The sequence below is a fragment of the Hippocampus bargibanti genome, linkage group LG15 (genome assembly GCF_051943395.1).
Source record: "Hippocampus bargibanti isolate YZ-2025 linkage group LG15, ASM5194339v1, whole genome shotgun sequence".
In the NCBI taxonomy this organism is placed as follows: Eukaryota; Metazoa; Chordata; class Actinopteri; order Syngnathiformes; family Syngnathidae; genus Hippocampus; species Hippocampus bargibanti.
In genome coordinates this window covers 7,977,819-8,000,343 of record NC_142748.1, presented here as the reverse complement: position 1 = coordinate 8,000,343, position 22,525 = coordinate 7,977,819, and the positions used below count along the sequence as shown (strand labels likewise).

The following is a 22,525-nucleotide window of genomic DNA, read 5'->3' as shown; positions in this document are numbered from 1 at the left end:
GGTTGGGATGCTGATGCGAGAGAGAGCTAGTACGTGACAACATCGGTGGGCAAACGATGGAACTTATTCACGGCATTTAATCGCTGTTTTTAATTTTATTGGAGCACAAAGACTTTTTATGCGGAAGTATTTTTGGGTCGACGAAAGAGCAGATTTGTCACGGTCTGGGCTGGCCTTATTTTTTTCTGGACACAGGAGGATAGCTAAAAAAATATACGTATATATTTATACAGTATACGATAGACGACGACATATGTAATACTTAAATTGTTGCAGAGAAATGTATTTATGCACTCGCCAAGGACAAGGCGGCCGATAGAACGTTTGGCCTGGTACCACGCTAATAGGCTAATTTGGGCTAGCTCATCACCGGGCCAATGGCAGTGAAGCGGTGGGATGCTAGAAAGGAGGAGCTAATGTTATTTTTCCCCAAAATTCCTTTCAGGACAAACTCTTTGAGAATCGCGCAGCAATGGAATTTAAACGCCAGTGTGGACTTTTGTTAATGCTTTGAACTGTTTTTGGTATACCCTACCACGCTGTTAACTTTTTTTTTGGGCGACGTGATTTTTCTCACGACGGTGTACGATGAGCGAATCAGCTAAGCTAATGTTGACGAAATATTTGTTATAACGGTTCGATTCGAGATGTACTCCGCGGTTCATTTCCGGGTTCACTGCCGAAGTGTTATTGTCGTAATTTTCACACAATTCTTGACTTAAACGCTTGATGATGATTGGGCAGAGACTGTAATTTGAGGAAAACATACGTGGACCTGCCATAACCGAAAGCCATCAAGTGAGTCAAAAGAGCCAAAATATTCTAAAACTTTCAATATGGCAAGGAAGTAAAAATTGGGAAAATGTGTTTGGTACTACGTTTGTTGAATATGGTTGCAGAATTGTCAACAAAAAATGTACTCATTGACATCACTATAAAAATTACTAGCACTGTAATTGTGATGCATTAATATGCAGTTATCCTGCAGAAACCAAAATAACTCAAGATAATGTATGACATGCAAATACGCTTTGGAGATGACATGCCTGTAGATGGAACCGACGGTGATGTCTAGCCCTTTGGGGCGTGCGCAGTGGGAGTCCGAGCAAGCTTTTCCTCTTGGATTTCTCAGCCTGGACTCAGACAATGGAGGTGTCCTGTGTCACAAGAACAGCAGTCAAACAGGTTTGCATTTTGGAGACCCCGATTTAACATCCCAGCAAAGTAAAATGGACAAAGTCTACCCGGATGCTCCGATGGAGTTGGATAAACTTTTGTATATTTCCGATTATCCCTGCGGAGATTTGTTTTTTGAAGAGTGCCACTCCACTGCTTCTGACACATCGTCTCACTCGGAAAGGAACAATGAACCCGATGAAACCAGTGATTTTATGCTCTCCTGGCTGTTTTCTCCCAAGCTCACGGATATGGTTGGGAAAAACTTTACATTTGAGGAGGCCTCTCTTGGAGGCAACAATACCCTCAATGGACAGACTGACATAATAACCAACAATAGCACGACAGTGCCGTCATCCCAATGTAAGTATAATTCTGAATCAAATCCATCTGGTTCACTCATTCCCACAGATTTCCTCTCGGATGTGCAGACTTTTGTCACGTCTGAGTCTTCTGGCGTGTCAGACGATATCAATGAAGGACCGTTTGGCCTGTCACAAGAGGAGACTTTGGGACAGTACAGGCCAACTTTGTCACGTGAAATTGGAGACAAAGGTTTATTCCCAGATCAGATGACAGCTTTGCCAGTAAACAGTAGTATGACCCCACAACTGCTACCTGAGAACAGCTTACCACTCAACCACAGCAGCACACTGCTGACTTGTCCTCAAGTATCTTTATTGGATTTAGAGGGTCTAGAACTTGACGGCGGCCTGACCTTTGATCCCGATATCTCAACAAGTGCACATCTGGATGCAACGCAGGATTACGACGGCCAAAAAATATGCAGGACTTTAGATCTACAGGCCAAGAGTGACTCGCCACCTGCGATTTTGTCCCTGACAGACTCTCCGGTTGAGGATGTCATCGTCGGAGGTGATCTCAGCTGTGAGAGCTTCTGTGTGGAAGGTACGGCAAAAGATGTGATGGAATGCAAAATCTGCCCCACAGCTGAGCATCAAGACGACAATGAAATGGCTTTGGATTTTTGTTCAACTACTGATGGAGTTTGCAGTGAAGAACCGTGGAACTTAACGCCACAAGAAGGACTAAATGATGAAACTGATGCGACAACACAACAGAAGGAAGCAAGACTGCAGCCTCCTGTTAATATTCAGCAAGATTTTGATGTTCTGGAGTTGAGCAGGTGTACAGAAAAGACCGGATGGACAATTGAGTCAAGTGTGGAGACGGTTGCTCTCTCCAAGATGTTGGGAGATGATTCACTGCCAATGGTTCCAGCCGTGAAAGTAAAAGAAGAAGATTCCTCCCCTCTAAAAACTGTATTTGATGCTTTAGACCAGGATGGAGATGGCTTTGTTCGGATTGAGGAGTTCATGGAGTTCGCGACTGCCTACGGTGCAGACCAGGTAAGATGTTTTTCATCAAGTATCACTTGTGTATATTTGTTGCTAAGCTCTTCCCATTTCCTCCGCTAAAGTATAGCTCAGCGTCACATGACTAAAACCGCCGCCGGATTAATTTTTCATCCATTCACGAGCCGTTCCGGCGTGAGGATTTGGGTAATCATCTAAACACATCCGGCGAGCATATTGGCATTTCCTCCATATGTCAAATAACAAACGCTCGTCTTCTAATTTGCATAGTATTAGCGTTTAGGGATTATCGCCTGTGAAATTTTTGACGACGGGCACTGTGCGTGACCCTCAACCGTTTACCGCATGATGACATAAATACTATATAAATGAGGACATGTGGCCCGGTTCATGTCTTTGCTATTTGAGGATCACTCCGCAGAGAATGAAGGATAGAAGAGTATTTTTTAAAAAATTTTCATTTGTCTGTCGTCAACAGGCGCTTTAAACCGCAGTCAAATCCTCAATGGGGGATCTAATGGTGAAGCCTCATCTGCGTGTCTGATGTTGACACCATATGGCGGTGCAGACTCGAATAACCTCCATGCCTAATTAGTTCTGATTAGAGAGATTATAAAATTAACCAGAGTTGGCATGCGGTTTTATTTAAACCCCCTGTGACAGACAAAAAACAAAACATAGCAGTCTTTAGAATCACAGGGACGTTATCAAGCAAAACGACCACTTGGCGCTAACCGCCACGCTGACTCTTTTGACCCCAATTGTGCACAAAAGCCACGCCGAGCTGTTTTGTGGCGTTCCGTCGACACTCCCAACCCCACTTTTAGCCGGAGTGCCTCCTCTCTAGTTTTTTTATGCTCTGCCCCCTCTAATCCACAATGGAATGTTCACTGGCCTGAATTGTCCCCTTTTATCTACGCTACTACACCCACCCTCTTTTTTCTACCAATCTCTTAGCATGTCTGTCAAACCTACCAATCTTTATAACAGCACTTTACATTGGAACTACTGTGACATCCCCACCACCCAAAAAACGGTCAGGCGTACCTCATCACTGATTAGACACAAATAGAAGAACAAGAAAAAAAACCCTGCATGCTCTGCCCACTAGAATAATAATTTGGTATACACCATAAAGTGGCGATAGATAGAAATGAAAAAAAAAGGGATGCGGGTTTCATTTGCTACTTTTGACCACCCACTTGAAACAATTTGGTGCTTATTTAAATTAGATCCAGTATTGTTTAGCCTTGGCGCACTACCGCGAGTCATTTGATCGTTTTACCCTTGCTCGCCTGTGGTTTTTTTTACCGCCTTCAGAATAGCGAGAATCAACGCTGCAGTCACGCCTCGGCTTTCTCGCAACCCCTCCATGTGGAGGTGTTTCTGCTTTTTTTGGGACAAAAGTCACAGAATCAGCTTGTGGTTGGGCTTTTTTTGTGTCATCTTCTGCACCGTGTGACTATGAAAGCTTGTTATTTGTATGTCGCTTTTGATTGTTTACTGCAGTTCCCGCAACAAAAATGTTCTCCAAGGCACAAAGTTGGCGTTGGACTGTGGAGTTTCTGCACATTTTTTATTTTATGTTTTCAACCCAAGAATAATCTGCTCCAATTTCATGTTATTTTTATTCTCCAAGGCGCCGCATCGCCGACAGCATGTTCTTGTTGCTAGGTTACCGACTGATGGAATATACAGTATGTAGGTGCCCTTACGTAACCCGTTGAACACTGGGGTGCGGATATTTCGGTGCGCAATCAACTTCTTATCATGAGCATGCACCCCCCACCCCTTCTTCAGTGTATGCAAACCCTTGTAACTTTTTAATTCCGCTCATAAACCTACATAACATCTTTTAAGCATACTTTTTTTTGGTATGTGATTTGAAAAATTATACCTCAGCATCTTTCCCATCCAATTACCGTAAATCGATTTCACTTTTGTAATTCTCTGTTGTGTTCCTGCCCCCTTTGCAGGTTAAAGATCTCACAAAGTTTTTGGATCCCAGTGGCTTGGGAGTCATCAGCTTTGAAGACTTCCACCGAGGAATTTCTTCTATCAGCTATGGAGGTGAGTGAAATACATTTTTTGTGGCATTTTAAAATGAGATCGATTTCATCCCGTTTCGTTAAAAGGTCGTCTGAAGTAAATGAAAGAGAAATGTCAGCACCGGATTGTTGCTGTGCTGCATTAAAAAAAAGCACGGCTTGCCTCCATCCGCTTACTCATATTGATACCATTAGACCCTATTTTTTTCTCCCCAAAAGCTTTCTGGCTTTGATCGGTCCGGTTACCCCGACACATAAATAAGAGATGCTTTTGAAAGCTTGAGCCGCACCAACGCGTGCGTACGTCGGCCAGGATTCAGAGAGTCCTGTTCGCGCTTAATAATTTAACGCTCCCCTTCTCTCTCGGTCTCTTGGGACCTCTGCTTTTTTATCTTTATTGTCTTATTTGTTTTTCTTAATAGTTCGGGAGCTCTCATTTTTCCTGCATTGTCTGTATAGGAAAAAAAAAAAGATGGAACGAAATAGGTCATGAACTGATCGGAAGTGTGTTATTTTACCTCTGCCTTTTTGGCATAGCCTCCATGGCCGCTAGGCAAAATCTGCTTTTTAATATCCTATCCTGTGTATAAAACTTTCTAAGTAAGCAGCAGGTATTTTCTTTTTAATAAAAAGGATAAAGGCTCCAAGCTGAAAGTTATAGAAACTGTCTCCTCCCTTGTAGCTGCTATGGCCTGCGGTGTGTTTGTGTGTGTGAGAATCGGGAAGAAAGTTATCCCGTCGAAGCACTGAGTCTACTCAGCTTCTGTTTTTTTTTTTTTTTTTTTTTTCACCGGGGCCGCATTAAAAGCTTTGTTGGGCTCACATACAAGACTCCATTATGTCCATCTCGGGTTACCCTTGTCTTCGGTTGTGTTTAGATACAAGTTCGCATCTGTTTTGCTGGTGTGAAACTCACTGTATTCTTTTTTTAATAGAAAGTGTAATTGTGCTTATTCACCCTCCATGTCCTTCATGAATCCTATTTGTACGCGCCCATTACTCCTCTCCCTGTGTTTACAGAGCTACCTTTGCACAGTGATGTCATGTTTACACACACAAAATACGTCTTTCCTCGGCTGTCTGCAGGTCCCGAACCGCAACTGTACAGGGCAAACTACAGTCCGGGCGACGGAGCTGTCGGGTGTCCGGAAGAATATGACGAGGTGGGACGCTACACACTACAGTGGTGGTTCGTCGCTATTTCCCGTAGTCGCGTTAGATACAAGTTGATGAATTGAACTCTCGGTGCACTCTCATTCCGACTGAGTAGCATCTGGCAGGCTGAGTTTAACAGGATACTTTGACAAATATTGAACTGGGTGGAAAAAAAAAGTCTTACATGACTATGAGTTGTTTTTGCACTTGTGGTTTGCATGTCTGACATTCCTATGCAGCGCGCTAAATGTGTATATTTCAACGTTATATTGTTTCTGGCATCTGCAAAGACATAACCATGTTTTTTTCTACCGCAGTGTGCATTTTTTTTATGAACAATGCATTGCTTTAACCTTCTCGCGGAGGCCCAAGTGCCCTGCTTGGTTTCTTAGAACATGGCTGCTTCACAAGTATAGGTGCTAAAATCATTCAGGGGAGTAGAATTACCGTATTTTATGGTGTATAAGGTGCACCCAAAAGCTTTGATTTTCTTCTAAATCTGGCTATACGCCTTATATGTGTATTTTTTTCTATTGCCAGAGATTTTTGACAGTTTTAAAATCCTCATCAAATAAATTGCAATGTTACTACGTATTTTATTTTGACTGGTGGCTGTGAGCAATGTTTGTTAGCATCTTTTTGAAATAACCCCCCAACCTCCTTCCTTACCTCCCCCCCAACAGGCTTGTTTTTCCACACTGAGAAAATGGTGCCTCCTGAATGGGCGCACTGTTCCGCCAGCGTTTGCTTTCAAAACAAGCAAGGTGACGCTGAGCGTCACAAGGCCTTCTCCACACACTTTACGTTGCCTTCAGTTTTGATGAAACACATTTTTAACCTTAAAAAAATCAATAAATAAAAGTGAAAAAAATCACTCCAGCTACTGAACAGCCACCAGTTGTGCAGTTATGCAACGCTTTCACGGCGTGCACTTTGAGATATTGCAGAATCAACCCGTCCTTAATTATTGTTGAAGCCCGAGAAAGATTACGTCGTCGCCGTAAGTGTTTTATCACGCCTCCGCCGGTGGGGTAAAACTTACAGCTGACTAACTTTTAGACTTTGGTCTCCACCCCCCCTGTAACCATCCAGCGGAACTCAACTTGTGTCCAGGACTTTTTCCATTTTTCAAACGAGCTCTATTGCAGCGTGAGAGTGGAGGATAAAGGAAGCGGGTTTTTTTTTTAGGATGCGCTCACGGCAGGCCAGTTTTCCTGTCTGTAAATGGTTTCGAACATGGTGGGTAGGACGCAATTTGCATGACAAGACGCTTTGAATCCCGTTTGTTTTTTTGCCATCAATTCTACAACGGTGAGTTTTTGTTTGTCGTCGTTATTGAAAACGCGCCTTTGTGTGACCGCAGCAAAATGAGGTGACAGACAGCGCCTACCTGGGTTCCGAGAGTACATACAGCGAATGCGAGACCTTCACAGACGAAGACACCGGTGCGCTGGTGCCTCCGGAAATGCACGAGGATGTGGATACGGATAGCGGGATCGAGGCTGCGCTTCATGACCCCGAAGAGGTCATCAATAGGTTGGTGGAACATCACACGTGGTTTTCTTTCTCTATTTTTTTATGTGTTATTTTTGCAACAGACGTTCAGATAAAGCAGCATTTCCCAACACATATTTAGGAACATCTGTGTTTTCCCTAAAAGCTGGAAAAAATGCTGGAATGTTGACTGTTAATGTTTTAGCACAGCCGAAACTTTGGAGAGATAACTTGACCTTGAGAAACAAAGATTATTCTACTTTTGTTCAAACAAATCCACTATGTTGTCATTCCTTTTTTTGGGAGGTTGGGAAAAGACTGAAATAAGACGGAAAGGATTTTCTTTGGGATCACTTGGGCTCAGAACATTTGGAATGATTGTTGCATTATCATTCATATTTTTTTTTTGCAACCCTGCATATGTTACCCCAAAATGTCTTGTTTCCAGTTTTGATCATGTTTAGGGCAAATGACAAGTGCTGACTTTGTGATTCAACGGTGTCCTTGATTAATGATGACCGCATTTGGCCTTCCCCCTTCCAAGCTTGAATTCCAGGAAGTGTTGAGCTCAGCATTTTTTGTTGTCCCCCCCCCCCCGAAATTCCAAGTTAGCATAGCTTACTATGAATCCTTGGACTTAAAACAAGTGCAGTGGATGCTACTATGATCTGGGTGAAGGATTTAAGACTCTAACAAGATTAGCCACCCCCTCTTTCTATCACACACATTTGTCCCTCGGACAGTCAGCTGGACTGTCTGAGGGCTGTTGCTTAGCCTCAAATCTGATTAAGCCACTCACAGACAGTCTGCTTGTCAGCAGAGACGCTACATCGCACCTTTTTTTGGGGGGCTCTTTGGGGTCTTGGTTTTGTTTGAAGTTGGACGGTAAGATTTCAGGATTCCACTTTGGTTAGCTGGGGTTTTATCCCCAGTTGCTCCGAGGCTTTCACGTCAGAGCATCGGCGGGCGTTTAGCGATGCGTTCTCTTTCCTCACGGGCCCTCTGCGTGAGGGATCTTAATTTGGGGACAAAGAGCCTGGGTAAAGGGTAAGTGGTTAAAATTTAACCAGTTCAACTTTATTGAGAGCAGTGTGTGTTATTCTTTTTTTTTTTGGGTTTTAAACCCCCGCCCTGCCCCCACTACGAACGTTGTTTCAGATAGCAAAACACTTGTAATGGTGTGCTGAGAGAGCAAAAGCTTTTCTGCTGATTTGGGACATCCTCATCCTGAGTGCACGAGGCTCTCGGCGGATCCCGTCGGAAAACAGGAAAAGTCATCTTTCCAGCTTGCAAAAATGAGATCAGTGGGTTTATTTTGTGAATGGTGTGTAGCTCAAAATTCCCAAGGTTTTAAATATTTTTTTCTGACGGGTTTTGTCCATCCACCTTTTTAGTCACATCAGGGTTTCTTGACCCACCTCAAAATTTCCTTCGAGACACTTTTCATCCTGGTTTTTGTGGCGCATTGCATTTTTGTTTCAGGCAATGATACCTTTTGTAATTACTCTTAATGATTAGATTAGCTATTGCTTAATTTGTCCAAATTGTCACTCTTCTTGTGGCCATATTAACTCATTCACTGCCAGATGATGTGCAAAAATGTGTCCACTCCAGTGCCAAGGTTTTTTTCATTGTCACTCAAATTCCAGGACCCACGAAATATTGAGTTTTAGGATGACATAAACATCCAATGCAGCGTAAGGAACCCGAGACTCTCTTCTTTCATCAGCAAAAAAGAGTTAATTCCTAAATTATATGGGACTGGAGTTATCTGAACTTGAAATTGAGACAGCTGTACAAAATACAATACAATATATACATATTGATTGATATAGCACTTCAACAACAGCTGAAGCTGTGTTGTTTTATATCTCCACTGACTCCACAGGTTCTCGCTCAACTCGGAGCTGCATCACCCCTCCCTGGCGGCGGTGGTCATCGGCGGCGAGGAGGAGCATTTTGAAGATTTCGGAGAGAGCAATACGTCAGAACTGCTGCTGGAAAGTGCCAAGGAGGGCGCTGATATCGCGGTGGACTGCCCTCTGACACACTTCCCTCAGCAGCAGATCGATGTCTCCGTTCTGCTCTCCCCGAGGTACACTCCCACATGAAGAAATCACACGCTTTTCTAAATTCCAGGAAGTACTAATAAATCAGATTACATCGCCGACAGAAAATGTTGCTCAGTTTCCAAACAAATGGACAAGTGATCCCACAGATTTCACCCACTGGGTGCGAACGCGTCATACTCAGCAGTTGGCGGCGTACCACGCGCGTATTTGCCTTGCCGTGTTTTTTAGCGTGTTTGACAACTTGTAAATTGAACTCGCCGAACGGCGTGAGTGTGTTGGTGAGATAAAAATATTCTCCGGGAAATGAACACCTTGACTGGCGTTCATTTTGTGCTTCAGCAAACAACAACCTGTGCCAGATGGTTGGCTGTCAGGAGTGTGCATAGCCCTCCCCGGTGAATTACTACACTGTGTATTCAATCCGGGAGGTTTTCGTACTCTCGCTATTCAGGTACTAATCATGGTGTCGCCAAATAGCCCTGAGCTCGCAAAAATGCGTGTTATTTACGTGGACAGGAATCTTTTGTGAGTTTCTTTCCTCCTTGCCTTCGTCCTTCTTGATGACCCCCCACGCCTCATCCCTCCAAAAGTCTTTTTCCACCTTGATGCTTGTCTGTCACTCACCCACTTGTATTGTCGCCCTCTTCCTTCCCTCCTTCTTCCAGCGCACCCGCTCCTCTCCCCGACTGTTTTCAAAGCTTCCTCAAGGAGGAGGCGCTGGATTTTTTCTGTAGCCAATGTCACAAACAAATAAGTCGCCTGGAGGACCTTTCCACCCGTCTCAATTTCCTAGAGATGACTAGGTAACGCACGTCGTGTGCGCTGTTGCCGTGGTGTGTTCGCTGACACGGACGACGCGTGTTGTTGTCACATGTGTATGTGCATGTTGTTACATTTTAGATTCGTTTTCGCTTCCATGGGGGACTGTTTGTTTTGTTGTTTGGATTTTTGTGTCTACCGTTTCGACAGTACAGACGCTCCCCAACTTACGAACAAGATACATTCCGAATGGTCGTTCGTAAGGTGAATTTGTTCATAAGGTGAAGTTGTTCATAAAGTGAATTGGTTCGTAAGTTGCTCCAGTGCTGTATTTTGGATGGAATGTATATTTAAGGCTTATATAAGTATATTTAATATTGATAAAAGTGTGTTTAAGGCTTGTATAAGTAACCTGTGTTGGTTTGTACTGAAAAATAAATAAAAAATGAAATATATGCTCTATAAAGATGTACAACTGGAGAGAATACTACATATGTTACTACAAAAATGTTCATATGTACCGTTGTTCTTAACTCGAATGTTCATAAGTAAGGGAGCATCTGTAATAGTTTTAGAATTCGTCAAGCCCCCTTTGCTCCACAGTGGGGGAGATGGTTCTCCTTCCTTTATCAGTCTTTTTTTTCTGACCGCTTTCCTGTTGTTCTTTCTTTCAATCCAGTGCTGGCAAAAGACTGTCCAGCAAGAAGGTGGCAAGGTACGCCAAAGCTCCAGATAATATAATTTCTCAATTCATGACATAATAGGCCTGCATCGGCGTGGTGCTAAACTCTGTTTTGCTCCATTCACATCTAGACATCTTCTTCAGAACAGCTCCATAACGCTGGACACGGTGAGCGACCTCACCCGTGACATCCTGGAATTGGCTGACAATGACATCACAGACAAGGTAAGCATTAGCTTCGTGCGACATGAAAAAATGCAATCACGCCAATGATCATTGCCGTTGAACCTTTTTGGCAGATGCTACTACTTGAACGTCGCGTGGCAGAGCTGGAGAAGGAGTCGGAAACTTCGGGGGAGCAGCACGCGCGCCTGCGGCAGGAGAACCTTCACCTGGTGCACCGCGCCAACGCTTATGAGGAGCAGCTGAAAGAGCAGGAGCTTCTCGCCGATGAGAACATGCAGCATGAGATCCGACGCCACAAGGAGGCTCTGGGAAAGCTGGAAAGGGAGAGAGGCCTGGAGATGGAAAACTTACAAGCCAGGTGCATTCTGGTTCTTAAACACGCTGATTTAGCAACTATGAAATATTTCTTCTATAGTCCAGGTGACAACCGGGAAGTGAAATTGGCAACTCTATCCTGTCACCCTGTGGGAGTGACCTGTAACCCAATTTCATTGTCAACATGAGCGTATCAACATAGTCAATCCTATCTTGCGTTTTCTCCTCAGATTGCAGCAGCTGGACGAGGAGAATAGCGAGCTGAAGTCCTGTGTTCCTTGTCTACGAGCAAACATCGAGAGGTTAGAGGAGGTCAGTGTAACGGCTCCTTCGTATTCCGAGGGATGCATCTGGCTTGCGACGTTGACGCATTTTGACAGCCACTGCTGTTCATGATTTGAATTTTAGTGGCTAATGGGAATGATGTCAGAGCAGTTGAAGGACATTGGAAATATTCAAAGTAAATACATGTGTTTAAGTAGACACTAGTAAGAAATATTATGCATAGTCGGTTCTCTTTGTCATGTCTTTAATACCGTCAAATATCAAAATAGCATAGGATTGATTGTGTAGTAACTAAAGAAAATATTTGTTTATTTTCTGTATGAATACATTATTTGACTTGAATTAAAATTGTTGATATATTAGAAAAGTAGATTTGACTCAAATAATGATTTTTCATTTGTAATTTAGAAATAAGATGCTCCAATTAATGTATTTTGTATTTTTCAATCAGTTTTGTATACTTCTGCAATCTAGTTATATCGGGCTACATCCATTTTAGAACGCAAGGGGCCCAACTGGCCCCCTTTTATAATTTCCCTACCGTCGTCACTCGAAACAATCCCGGTTAATGTTCGCTTTTTTTTTTCAGGAGAAACTGAAGCTGGAAGACGAGGTAGACGTCATGAACGTCAAGTGGCAGGATGAGATGGAGACCCGGCAGAAGATGTCCAACAAATTGAGTCACGAACGGCATCAGAACCAAAAAGAAAAGGAGAACACGCAGGAGGTGGGCCCTGATTTCTCCGCGGATTCCATTTTGATGACATCATATATTTCATTGATATTTTCTGGGCTTCCGTAAAGAGCAACGAGTGACTGCTTTCCCTCCTCTTCCATCTCCTGCAGGTAATTGAAGACTTGCGTAAGCAGCTGGAGCACTTGCAATTGTACAAATTGGAGGCGGAAGCAAAACGAGGCCGCTCGCCCAGCGCCGGATTGCAAGAGTATCAAACACGCACCCGAGAAGCGGAACTGGAGCAAGAGATTAAACGACTCAAACAGGTAGAAGATTCATTCGGACATGCGCCAGCATTTTATTTACTTATTTTTCCTGTCCCATTGCCGTGATTCATTGTCCATATTTGGGCTTCCTCTGCAGGACAATCGCAATTTAAAGGAGCAGAACGATGAGCTGAACGGGCAGATCATCAACCTCAGCATCCAAGGAGCAAAGAGCCTAATGTCTGCTTCCTTTTCTGACTCGCTGGCAGCCGAGATCAACTCCGTATCCCGATCTGAGGTGATTCATTAGACATTTTCAAGCACAAACGCACACCTTTTAAAAAAAAAAATCCTTATCTGTATTGCAGTTGATGGAGGCCGCCCACAAACAGAAGGAGATCAACTACAGACTCCAGGACTACATTGATAAAATAATCGTGGCCATCATGGAGTCGAACCCTTCCATCCTAGAGGTTAAGTAGTAACCTAAATAACAAGTCATCCGACATCCCCCAAAAAAAATCGGAAGATTATTCTATTTGTGCGTGTGACTGCGCATCAGGTGCTCCTCAGGTTCTGGTGACTTCCATTTCTTTTTTTTTTTGGTCAGAGGAACCCGAGAAGGCGTGAATCGTAATCACCTTTTTCAGTTTTAACCTCAAAATAGGAGGTGAGGAGGACGAGGCTATGATTTACCTTGAAGGCCTTAAACTGCTAACTTCACCTCACTTGCAGCTAAAAAGTGTCGCGATTAGGACCACAGGTTCTTGAACCATATTGCTGACTCATGGGATGAAGCACTAGTCAGCTTGTTGTGGATTTTTTGGGGCGGGGGGGTTAACCCAAGTGAAGGACATTTCTATGCCCGGAGGGTTTTTCTTTGATTTTGTTAGTGGGATTTTAATTTTTTGAATGAAGGACCTTGTTGTGTAATGAATTTGATTTTTTTTTTTTATGTTTTTGTTTGGCTTTCATTTTGTTTTGTTTTTATTATAGACGATGAATCAAGACCCTGGCATTCAGGTGAACGTGTTATTGTCAATGAAACTGAGACTGAAAAGATGAACTGCTTACATGTTGGGGCATTTATTCAATGTCCTTGATGAGGAGGCTACTAGTGTGTGACATATCTTAAGTACACTAGTTGACTCGTGAAGTCTAATTTGCGCACTAGTAGCGGAAATATGTGACAGTTATTTCAATGCTCCAACGTTTTTTTTTATGTTTGTGTCTAATGGTTGCACTTTGCACTAAATTATGTTGTTGTTTTTCGATGGAAGGGATCAAAATATAAAATGTTTGAGGGGATTGAAAGCACGCTCAGGTGTGGGCTTTTGCAATGACCAACCTACGAGGGAATCATAACTGCCACATTTAATCCAAAAAAAACATTTAGCTCACGGCAAGTTTTACATCATCGGATGGACTTGGCAGACTTTTTTCTTCAATCCACATTCGACACGGATCCTCCATATGTCGTGGATTTTGGAGGACAAATGAAGATCTAAATTTCAGATTTTGCTAAGAAAAAAATGTCTGATTTTGCTTTCCGCACACTCAGATTGTCACTCGCAACGCTTCACCTGCCGCTTCTCGGAATATGGCCTTGGATGTAAATGACTTGTAAAGTTTTTTTAATGCTCATTCTGGATTGTAGGTATTTTTTTAGTCCAAGGGAAACACCAACAACAACAAAAATCATGTATTTTCTCATGTCGAGTGAGAAAAATGCTGAGGCTGCCTCCATTCCCTTCGAGCATGTAGCGTGTATAGTACTTTTTTCTCTTTATTTGGAATCACATAGATATTTATTCAATATGCGACACAAAGGCAATTTTTTGTTGTTGTTTTGAGGCGATTTTGAATACACCGTGACGAGTAATGTGCATATCATCTCAGTGCGTAGTAATTTGCTGCAAGAGGTCGTTAGTCGAGGTATTCTATATATTGTCGTGACCACCCAAGGGTCTTTTCTTATCAATACACAGCTTGTAGCGTCGTCTTCCCGTTTTGGAGTCAGGTACTGCATGGAAATGCTGATTTTCATTGTATACTATTCAGGCTACTGGCGGTACACGTTTTCTCACTTTGAGCGCAATTTGAGCTTTTCCCTCATTTGTTTCGTGACCCGGTGGTTGTCAAAAAAAGAGATTTGTGGCTTTGCAGTGACGCAAAATCATTTAAGATTTAGAAACAGGCGACGGGGCTCAGCGACAACCAAGGTGATTCTATTTGGAGTACTATTAAGTCAGACAGTTCCTTTTTTGCAGAGATAATTGCACTTTAACCAGAATATATTTTTAACCATACATCTGCAAATATAACCCCGGTTCAACTAATTCAGAGCGAAAATTAAACAAAAAAATTCACTCTTCTAGTCTAAAACACTGTGCCCGTTTTGCAAAGATTGCCTCCAAACAAACAAGATAGGAAAAGCACTGACCACGCCACGGGAATGTTATTTGTAAAACCTTTGCTGTAAATATGAATTTTTTATTATTTCACTTCCCACACTCACTTCCACTGTCCAAAGAAAATTGAAGGCGCCACCATCAATCACTACATGTGTAGTGCATGATTTGCCATGAATTGTCGAACATGGGAAGATGAAACATTGTAGAAAGAGGAAAGTGTAAAACATATTCTTATTTTGGGAAATAAATGTATAAATTATAACAATGTTGGATAAAACAATGTTTTATTTTTATGTTTGGATGGCCCTTGTACGTCAAATTACTTGGGGTACATATAAACTGTAAAAAAAATAAAGGGAACACTTGATTATATTGTGCTGTTTAAGTGTTCACTTTATTTTTTGAACAATATACTTTAAGTCATTGTAAAGAGAAAAATAAAGTAAGCAGTGGAATTACGAGTAGGAAATAAAAGGAATAAAATTAATTGCTGTGTCTGCTTCCTTCATTCCAGTTTATCTATTCTACAAAAGCGTAGTTAACACAAAATTTCGCCAGACGGCGCCAACGTGCAGGAATTTTGTGTCCCAACCTGAATAAAGGAAATAGAAGAAGATTATTGGCGGAACTAGTGTTGTCGGGTACCTCTGTGGGAGCACGAACTTATTTTGACAGAGCACACCCTTTGAGAAATGTCAATCTCGAACAAATTATATGGAAGACTTCTCTAAATACAACCAAGTAAGGCATTGCAGTTGCCATGGTTATTAAATCAATATTTTGTATTTTTTTCAAGAATAAGCAGTGCTAGTGTTACGTTGGTGTAGTTACGAAGATGCAAAATGCTTTAGCATACTTAGCTGCACTCCTCCAATTACTCTCTATCTGTACTCTTTTATAATAGTAATAGTTATAGCTGAGATTACATCTAACATAAAAACGCCCGTAACCTACCCATAATATGAACGAAACAACGATATGCATCGAGCACAAAATGTTTGTGAAAAAGTTTTAATTCTCCCACGTGCTTTAAAGCTCTTTGTTGTGGCAAAGAAAAGTATATTTCAAAAGCATTCGTTGTCTTATTTTTACATAAAAAAATATTGCATTGGACGGCATAATATATACGATGTGATTATCATTATTGTTATTTTTTTTAACCTTTCCTGTTTTTTTTCCAATTGGAGTTCTTCTACAAAGATGGAGTCTCCTGCTGTCCGTCTCGAAGTGTCCCAATGTTTCCGGAACCTCACCGTGTCATCCTCAAAACAAGATGCTGTCCGTGCTCTTCAAGTCCTCCGCTCATACTTGGATGAAACTCCAGTGAATGCAAATGATTCTGTCCAGAAAGCAGAGTTCCGGAGGTCTCACTTCACTCGTACTATTCAGTTCCTAGTAAAGAACATTCAAGCCGACTGGTTTCACAGCCTGACTGCAGCGCAACGCTCGGAATTATGGGATGGCCTCTTCTTACGGGGGCCTCCTGAACAGGCTCTGCTGGTGCTGATGGAGGGAATTGGCGAGCTAAGGTACAAAATTGACTGTAAATGATACCTTGAAAGATTTTTTTCTGCAGGAGTTCTATATTTGTCAGACGTATTATCCTTAGAATGATCTGTAATCTTTAATTTCCAGACCAGGTTCAAATTTGGACCACTTAGTCAGCATCACCGAGAAGTTTGTCCAAAGCGGTCGGTTGGCCGACCTGCTGTGGTTCTACTGCCTGGAAACGGGTCCCGTTGACTCCCCCCAACTACGAGAGGCCCTTCTCGCACGTATCGTGGCGCTACCGGATCTCACTGCCAATAAACTGCAACATAACAACAAGCCCGCCTTCCTACCTCAGCAGTATTATCCACTGCTGGCTAATGAGATGCTCAGTGCCTTGGACCGCACTTGTAAGGCACTCAAAGGTAAAATATTCATCGCCATTTACTGGTTGAGAGATTTTTCAAGGTGAAATACAAATGTGCATTTTTGAATCTTATATTTGGCAGATGGCACTAGCTGTTCTTTGACTTTTATGGCACAGACACTTGGAAAGCTTTGTGCACAAGGACATGGTGGTGAGTATTTTGAAAGTATACGTTATGACGCTTGAATTATGTTTTTCCTCCCAGTTTTGTTTTCTATTGTAATATATTAAAAAAATGAGCATTCATTTGTCTCATTTTATATTTTTAAATCCTCCCTGCAGGTTTGTTGCTGGCCGCGATGACTCCCAAATTATCCCGTTGCACGCGTACAGACATGGTGTGGCAGAGGGTTTGCTGGAAGTTGCTGGAAAATGTCCCCCAGCGCTGGATGGAAAGCGTCCTCGTCAGTTTGGTGCAGGCCGTCCATGGGTGAGGGCGTTACTACATTCCCACCTCATTAACTCGAAACTTAAACATAACTTGAAACTATGACGTAGAGTGCCATTCCCAAATTAGTTCGGGTTTTGTTTTTTTCTTGTATGTGTGCCGATAAAGAGCTGGCCATGGCCTCTGGTAATGTTTTTCTCTTCCACAAGGGGACAGCATTTCCCCTTTTTCCATGTTAGCACTTTGTTCCAGCTTCAGCTGTTGTTAAAGCGCTATATAAACCAATATGTATATTGTATTTTGGACAGCCACCCTCATTTCAGGCTTATATAACTCCAGATCCATATAACTTAAGAATTAACTCTTTTTTTCTGATGAACGAGGAAAGGCTTCTAACGCTGTATTGGATGTTTATATCGTCCAAAAAGTCCATATTCTGTGGGTCCAGGAATTCGAGTGACAATGACAAAAACCCTGGCACTGGAGTGGACACATTTTTATACATGTCGAGCAGTGAATGAGTTAAAACAAATGTTTATTATGTCATGTCTTATTATATTTCACTGATGTTTTGAATATTTCATTTTTCAGGCCCGGAGCATTGGGTAGAATCATAGGCAATCTTGTGTTAAAAAATAAGACTGCCCAATTTGTGGTCACACATAAACTGCTATTGCTGCAATACAAATATGAAGTAAGGCATTCATTACTTTAAGCATGAATCATGAAACAAAAAAACGATTTTAATTGTATTTATTATTCCCTCCAGACCCGCACGTTGAGAGTTATTCTGGATTACCTCGCCGCAGACAAGGACAGAAGACCGCTACTTATCCAAGTGAGTGGAAAGAGCGTCACCATACCATGAAACCGCTTACTCGCGTGTATTATTATTCCGTTATATGACTCCGGATGCCACACCTGAAAATCTCTCATCTTTATTATTATTATTATTATTTTTTGCGTGTCTTCTTACAGGTGTTGCGTTGCCTATGCCAAGCGTGGGCCAACCCGAGCGCAGTGAAACACACTCCCGTGGAGCAACAGCTGTATGTTAGCAAGGCACTCTTGCTGTCTGTGGGTCTGCTGGAGGATGCTGAGTTGCAGGAGCTACGTTCAGGTGCTACTGTATATTCTTTCCTTTTAGAGAATTGGATGACTTTTTGTCTCCTACTGCTTTTTTTGCGACCAATCTCCAAATAACATTTGGCATCTTTGGCAACAGAATTGCACGTTACGTTGTTTGGCTAACATTTGTAATATGTTGGTGTTATTGTATTTTTTTTTTAGAGCTTCTGCAATGCATGCTAGGAGGAATGCAGAGCCACCTGGATAGCAACGTAATACGAATCAGGCATATGGGTATGGTTGTGGGCGAATGTCTGAGCTCCCGTATGAATATTAACGGAACCAAGCTGAAATTTGAGGTCAGTATTTGAATTAAGATGTGTTCAAAAAGTTTGCCTGGACTCACTTATTGCTGTTTTTGCATTGCAGTATGAACAAGATGAGGAAACGCGAGATCTGGTTTCTCTTTTGACTCCTTCCAATATGGCCGAATCGGACCCTGAATGTGACGACGGGTGAATATATCTAAATGATTACACGTTTTTGATATAAGACACCTAAATATGACATATTATCTATCCTCAAGGCGGACAAAAAAAAAAAAAAAAATGCATATTCCAACTAGCTATCAATGTATTATTATTAGCTATCCGCTAGCTAGCTTTCTATGTATTTGAGTTAATTCCAAGTTGGACCTTACGTTGCTTTTATTTCATATCATAAATCAATATGTATTGTATTGTATCATGCGCAGGGTCAGCTTGACTGAAGAGAGCAGAGAAAATCCGCCAGTTTGCAACGATTCCACACCAAATGAAGGACAAATGCCTTTGTCAAAAACGGAGCCAAGCTCGGACCTCGATAGGTAAGTGTCCATTGCACTTTCGGTGAAAGGACGGTTTATCCCCAGTCTGGCATGTTACTTGATTTTTAGCTTCATTCCGAAATGTCATTTCTGGGTTTTTAATTGTGCGTAACATTACCGATTTCAGCGATGATGAGTTCACGCCTTACGACATGTCTGGAGATGAGAAACTTCATAAAACGTCACCACCGCGCTACCTACGAGATTGTCTGGAAAGTATGTAGTTCTTGTTTGTCATACTTTTCCTCCTAACGCCATGTTATTATATTATCATATCCCGCCTGATTTATATATTTCTGTCTCTCTCTCTTCTGCATCCAGATTTAATTTCATCAGAAGATCCGGAGCGCATGGAGCTTAGTTTAAGGGTTGCAGAAGGACTGGTGAGAAAGAACATCTTTGCCACTAAAGAGGTACGCTGATTCTCAAACAGTGCCAGGGTTTTTGTCATTGTCACTCGAATTCCAGGACCCACAGAATATTGAGTTTTAGGACTACATAAACATTCAATGCAGTGTAAGAAACTTTAGACATTCTTCTTTCATCCGAAAAAAAAAAGAGTTAATTCCTAAATGATATGGGTCTGGAGTTATATGAGCTTGAAATGAGGGTGGTTGTCCAAAATACAGTACAATATTGGTTTACATAGCGCTTAATCTATAACTGAAGCTGGAACAAAGCGCTAACATGGAAAAAAAGGGCAATGCTACAGAGGCCATGGCCAGTGCTTTATCGATATCCAAGCATGAAAAAACAAAACCCGAACAAATTCGAGAATGGCGCTCTTTGTCATATTTTCAATGCCCGAATAAATTTGTGGATGACAGTAAAAGAGGTCATTTAATCGACATTCACTGTTGTGTTTCATCAGATCAGTGTGCAGCTAAGCAAAGTTCTTCTCCACATGGAGGATAAATACAGCATCGATGGCTTCCTGGCTCTTAGGCAAGCCACCATGGTTGCACTTGTGGTCAGCGATTCCATCCCGGTATGCTTTTTGCTGCTTCTTACATGAAAAATAATACATTTTGACATCCTTAACTATTGTGTGATGATTGATTCAAGGTGACGGAGTTTCTCAACACGGAGTTCTACTCCTTAAACTACAGTCTTCGTCAACGCCTGGATATCTTAGAGGTTCAAAAGACAATACTTGAATCAAATAATACTTACTTTTCATGCTCAATATAACACTTTTCTTTAATTCAGGTTCTTGCTCTGGCAGCTCAAGAGCTGTCGAAGCCAAAGCCGGGCTACGCTAATCGGGGCGTCACCACAGAGCTAACGCCGTACTCTGCAAACGACGCTGCTCCTTGGAAGCAAGTTGTTGACGAGCGCATTCAGGCAAAGACCAAGCGCATCAGACAGGTATTTTGAGCCACATTCATAATAATAATAATGATAATAATAATAATAATAATAATACATTACATTTGAAGCACCTTTCAAAGCTCTCAAGGACACTTTACAGTCACAGACAAGCATAGGTACTCTAATAAATAATAAAAGAAACAAGAGTGAGAGAGCTACACAGAAAATGCAATTTTAAATAGTTGAGTTTTGAGATGGGACTTAAATACAATCTTGAGTGAGGAAAACACTAGCCGTTTAGCTCACAAAATATTCAAAATAGATCAATAGCTATTTTCTTCACTTACCGTTGGAAATTCACATTACAGGGAGCCTCCCAACCACCACCAAAAGCCGCCGCCAACCGTTACGCACCAGTTGCTGGATATTTCTTCTTTCCTTTACTCAGAAATTATGACAAGTAAGTAAGACATTTTTCTACTAATCAACATATGAACGCGTAATTATCAAATACGCCGTCACCTTATGTCTACTAGGCCTCAAGTAACCTTTGACCTATTGGGAAGTGACCATCTGGTGTTGGGCAGGCTGATTCACACATTGGGCATTTTTATGCATTTGGCAGTGAACGCACCGGTATTTGAATCAAATCAAAATCAGGACCAAGTTATGTAACTAAAACTAAAGCCACTTGTGACATTATGTTTTTTTTTTGTCTTGCAGGTCGCTGCGCAGATGGGTCGTGCCCTCCTTGATTTTGTGTGGGCGCTACGTTACCATACCGACCAGTAAGTAACCACGCCTGAAAAAAAATGTCTTCACTTGTCACATGAATTTTTTCATATTTTGAATCTTCATTGTTATTTTCAGGATGGTAAGACGAAGCGTCCTTTTTGCCGTCTGCTCCGTGTTTATGAGTATGCCCACTCAAATCCTCCTCGTGGACTTTGCGGATCAGATTTTTGATACTAGAGCTTGGTTGGCAGGTAAAAAAAAAACAAAAACTCATGCACGTAAATGACGATTTTCAAAACGCACACACAGCTGTGATGATTTCTGGGAAGAGGATGACGATTCAGGATGTCCTGTAATGCACATATTGTCCACGACGAGTTTGATTTATTTATTAATATGTGCAGTTATTTTAATCCATCCTGTTGCTAAAAGTAGTTCCTTAACATGTTAACCAGGGGGCTGAATCGCGGTTTCCTCTGACTGGAGGTCCTCTTTGACAGAGCAATGTTCATGTTTTTTTTATATTTGTTGTTTCCTGTGCTATCCCCAAAGATGTATCTGAGGATGACGTGGATGCCGATTGCAGGAGTTTAGCCATGCAGAGTCTGGTGTTACTGGATAAGAGCCTAAAGAAACAGCTTCACAGTCCACAAACCGTCAGCATTGAATCATGAGAGCAACCGCAACAAAGTGAACATTCTGTCCTCATAAAAACTGCAGATGTCGATTATGACAGTCAAGGAAGCGGATTATACCAAATACTGACCAACGTCCCTCAAGGTGGGATGACCTTTTACACTTCCTGGAACACAAGGTCAAGCAAAAGAAAGCAGGTTTTGTCCCCTGACTCTGTATTTAAAAGTACACACGTACTTTTATTTTTTATTTTGTTCAAACTTCAAACCATGGACAAATGATACCAATTGTGGCTGAAAGGAAGACATATGATGAGGAGGATATCCTTTATATAGTTTATATAGTACAGGTAGATCCTTTTTGTCTCTTTCCTGTACAAGCAGATCTTGCTATTGGAGTCGTTTGTTCACAAAGGACATCCTGCGAATATTTACGTGCAGAACTTGGTCGTACGCAGACTGGAAAAATAAATGACACTTCCTCCTGTGACAGAAATGGACAATTTCACATGAGAATGAGGTCTTTGAGGCCTTTCTCTGATGAGAAACTGCACATAAATCACAATTTGCAATTGTATTATATTGCATCACATTCTGAAATGCATGTAATTGTATGCATAAGCATGAACAAATAATATTTTACATTAATTTTGTGTATTTTGGGTCTCTTTTGTACAAGTTCCAACATATTAGAGTGATAGAATGACACGGTTGCTTTTCAGTGCTAAACATATTTAAGTATG

General features: G+C 41.8%; 2 protein-coding genes across 4 annotated transcripts; both read left to right on the top strand.

Moving 5' to 3' along the window:
- The first annotated feature begins 1,052 nt into the window (after window positions 1-1,052).
- On the top strand, window positions 1,053-15,338 carry rab11fip3 (RAB11 family interacting protein 3 (class II)). Of its 2 annotated transcripts, XM_089016255.1 has the most exons (14): window positions 1,053-2,546; window positions 4,490-4,583; window positions 5,648-5,724; window positions 7,080-7,252; window positions 9,099-9,305; window positions 9,948-10,085; window positions 10,721-10,756; window positions 10,855-10,948; window positions 11,023-11,267; window positions 11,455-11,536; window positions 12,099-12,236; window positions 12,356-12,511; window positions 12,609-12,749; window positions 12,820-15,338. In XM_089016255.1, the coding sequence occupies exons 1-14, from the start codon at window positions 1,053-1,055 to the stop codon at window positions 12,931-12,933; spliced, it is 3,189 nt and encodes a 1,062-aa protein (XP_088872381.1). In that variant the 3' UTR covers window positions 12,934-15,338. The 2 variants fall into 2 exon arrangements, with proteins under 2 accessions (XP_088872381.1, XP_088872382.1); XM_089016256.1 differs by lacking the exon at window positions 9,948-10,085.
- A 167-nt stretch (window positions 15,339-15,505) lies between these two features.
- On the top strand, window positions 15,506-22,430 carry telo2 (TEL2, telomere maintenance 2, homolog (S. cerevisiae)). Of its 2 annotated transcripts, none has more exons than XM_089015383.1 (21): window positions 15,506-15,606; window positions 16,053-16,394; window positions 16,501-16,778; window positions 16,863-16,931; window positions 17,063-17,210; window positions 17,760-17,862; window positions 17,938-18,006; window positions 18,147-18,288; window positions 18,459-18,595; window positions 18,666-18,751; window positions 18,991-19,101; window positions 19,229-19,317; window positions 19,423-19,514; window positions 19,973-20,089; window positions 20,167-20,238; window positions 20,311-20,469; window positions 20,781-20,872; window positions 20,949-21,048; window positions 21,136-21,200; window positions 21,283-21,398; window positions 21,700-22,430. In XM_089015383.1, the coding sequence occupies exons 2-21, from the start codon at window positions 16,066-16,068 to the stop codon at window positions 21,819-21,821; spliced, it is 2,496 nt and encodes an 831-aa protein (XP_088871509.1). In that variant the 5' UTR covers window positions 15,506-15,606; window positions 16,053-16,065; the 3' UTR covers window positions 21,822-22,430. The 2 variants fall into 2 exon arrangements, with proteins under 2 accessions (XP_088871509.1, XP_088871510.1); XM_089015384.1 differs by lacking the exon at window positions 15,506-15,606 and having other exon boundaries at window positions 16,090-16,225; window positions 16,293-16,394.
- Window positions 22,431-22,525: the final 95 nt, after the last annotated feature.

What these genes read in the sequence shown, in the direction of transcription:
- rab11fip3 (XM_089016255.1), top strand. Translation starts at nt 1,053, where the DNA reads ATGGAACCGACGGTGATGTCTAGCCCTTTGGGGCGTGCGCAGTGGGAG. An exon ending in TCCGTTCTGCTCTCCCCGAG is followed by an intron (nt 9,306 to 9,947) that starts GTACACTCCCAC and finishes TCCTTCTTCCAG; the next exon opens with CGCACCCGCTCCTCTCCCCG. An exon ending in AATTTCCTAGAGATGACTAG is followed by an intron (nt 10,086 to 10,720) that starts GTAACGCACGTC and finishes CTTTCAATCCAG; the next exon opens with TGCTGGCAAAAGACTGTCCA.
- telo2 (XM_089015383.1), top strand. Translation starts at nt 16,066, where the DNA reads ATGGAGTCTCCTGCTGTCCGTCTCGAAGTGTCCCAATGTTTCCGGAAC. An exon ending in CACTTGTAAGGCACTCAAAG is followed by an intron (nt 16,779 to 16,862) that starts GTAAAATATTCA and finishes TATATTTGGCAG; the next exon opens with ATGGCACTAGCTGTTCTTTG. An exon ending in ACATCTTTGCCACTAAAGAG is followed by an intron (nt 19,515 to 19,972) that starts GTACGCTGATTC and finishes GTGTTTCATCAG; the next exon opens with ATCAGTGTGCAGCTAAGCAA.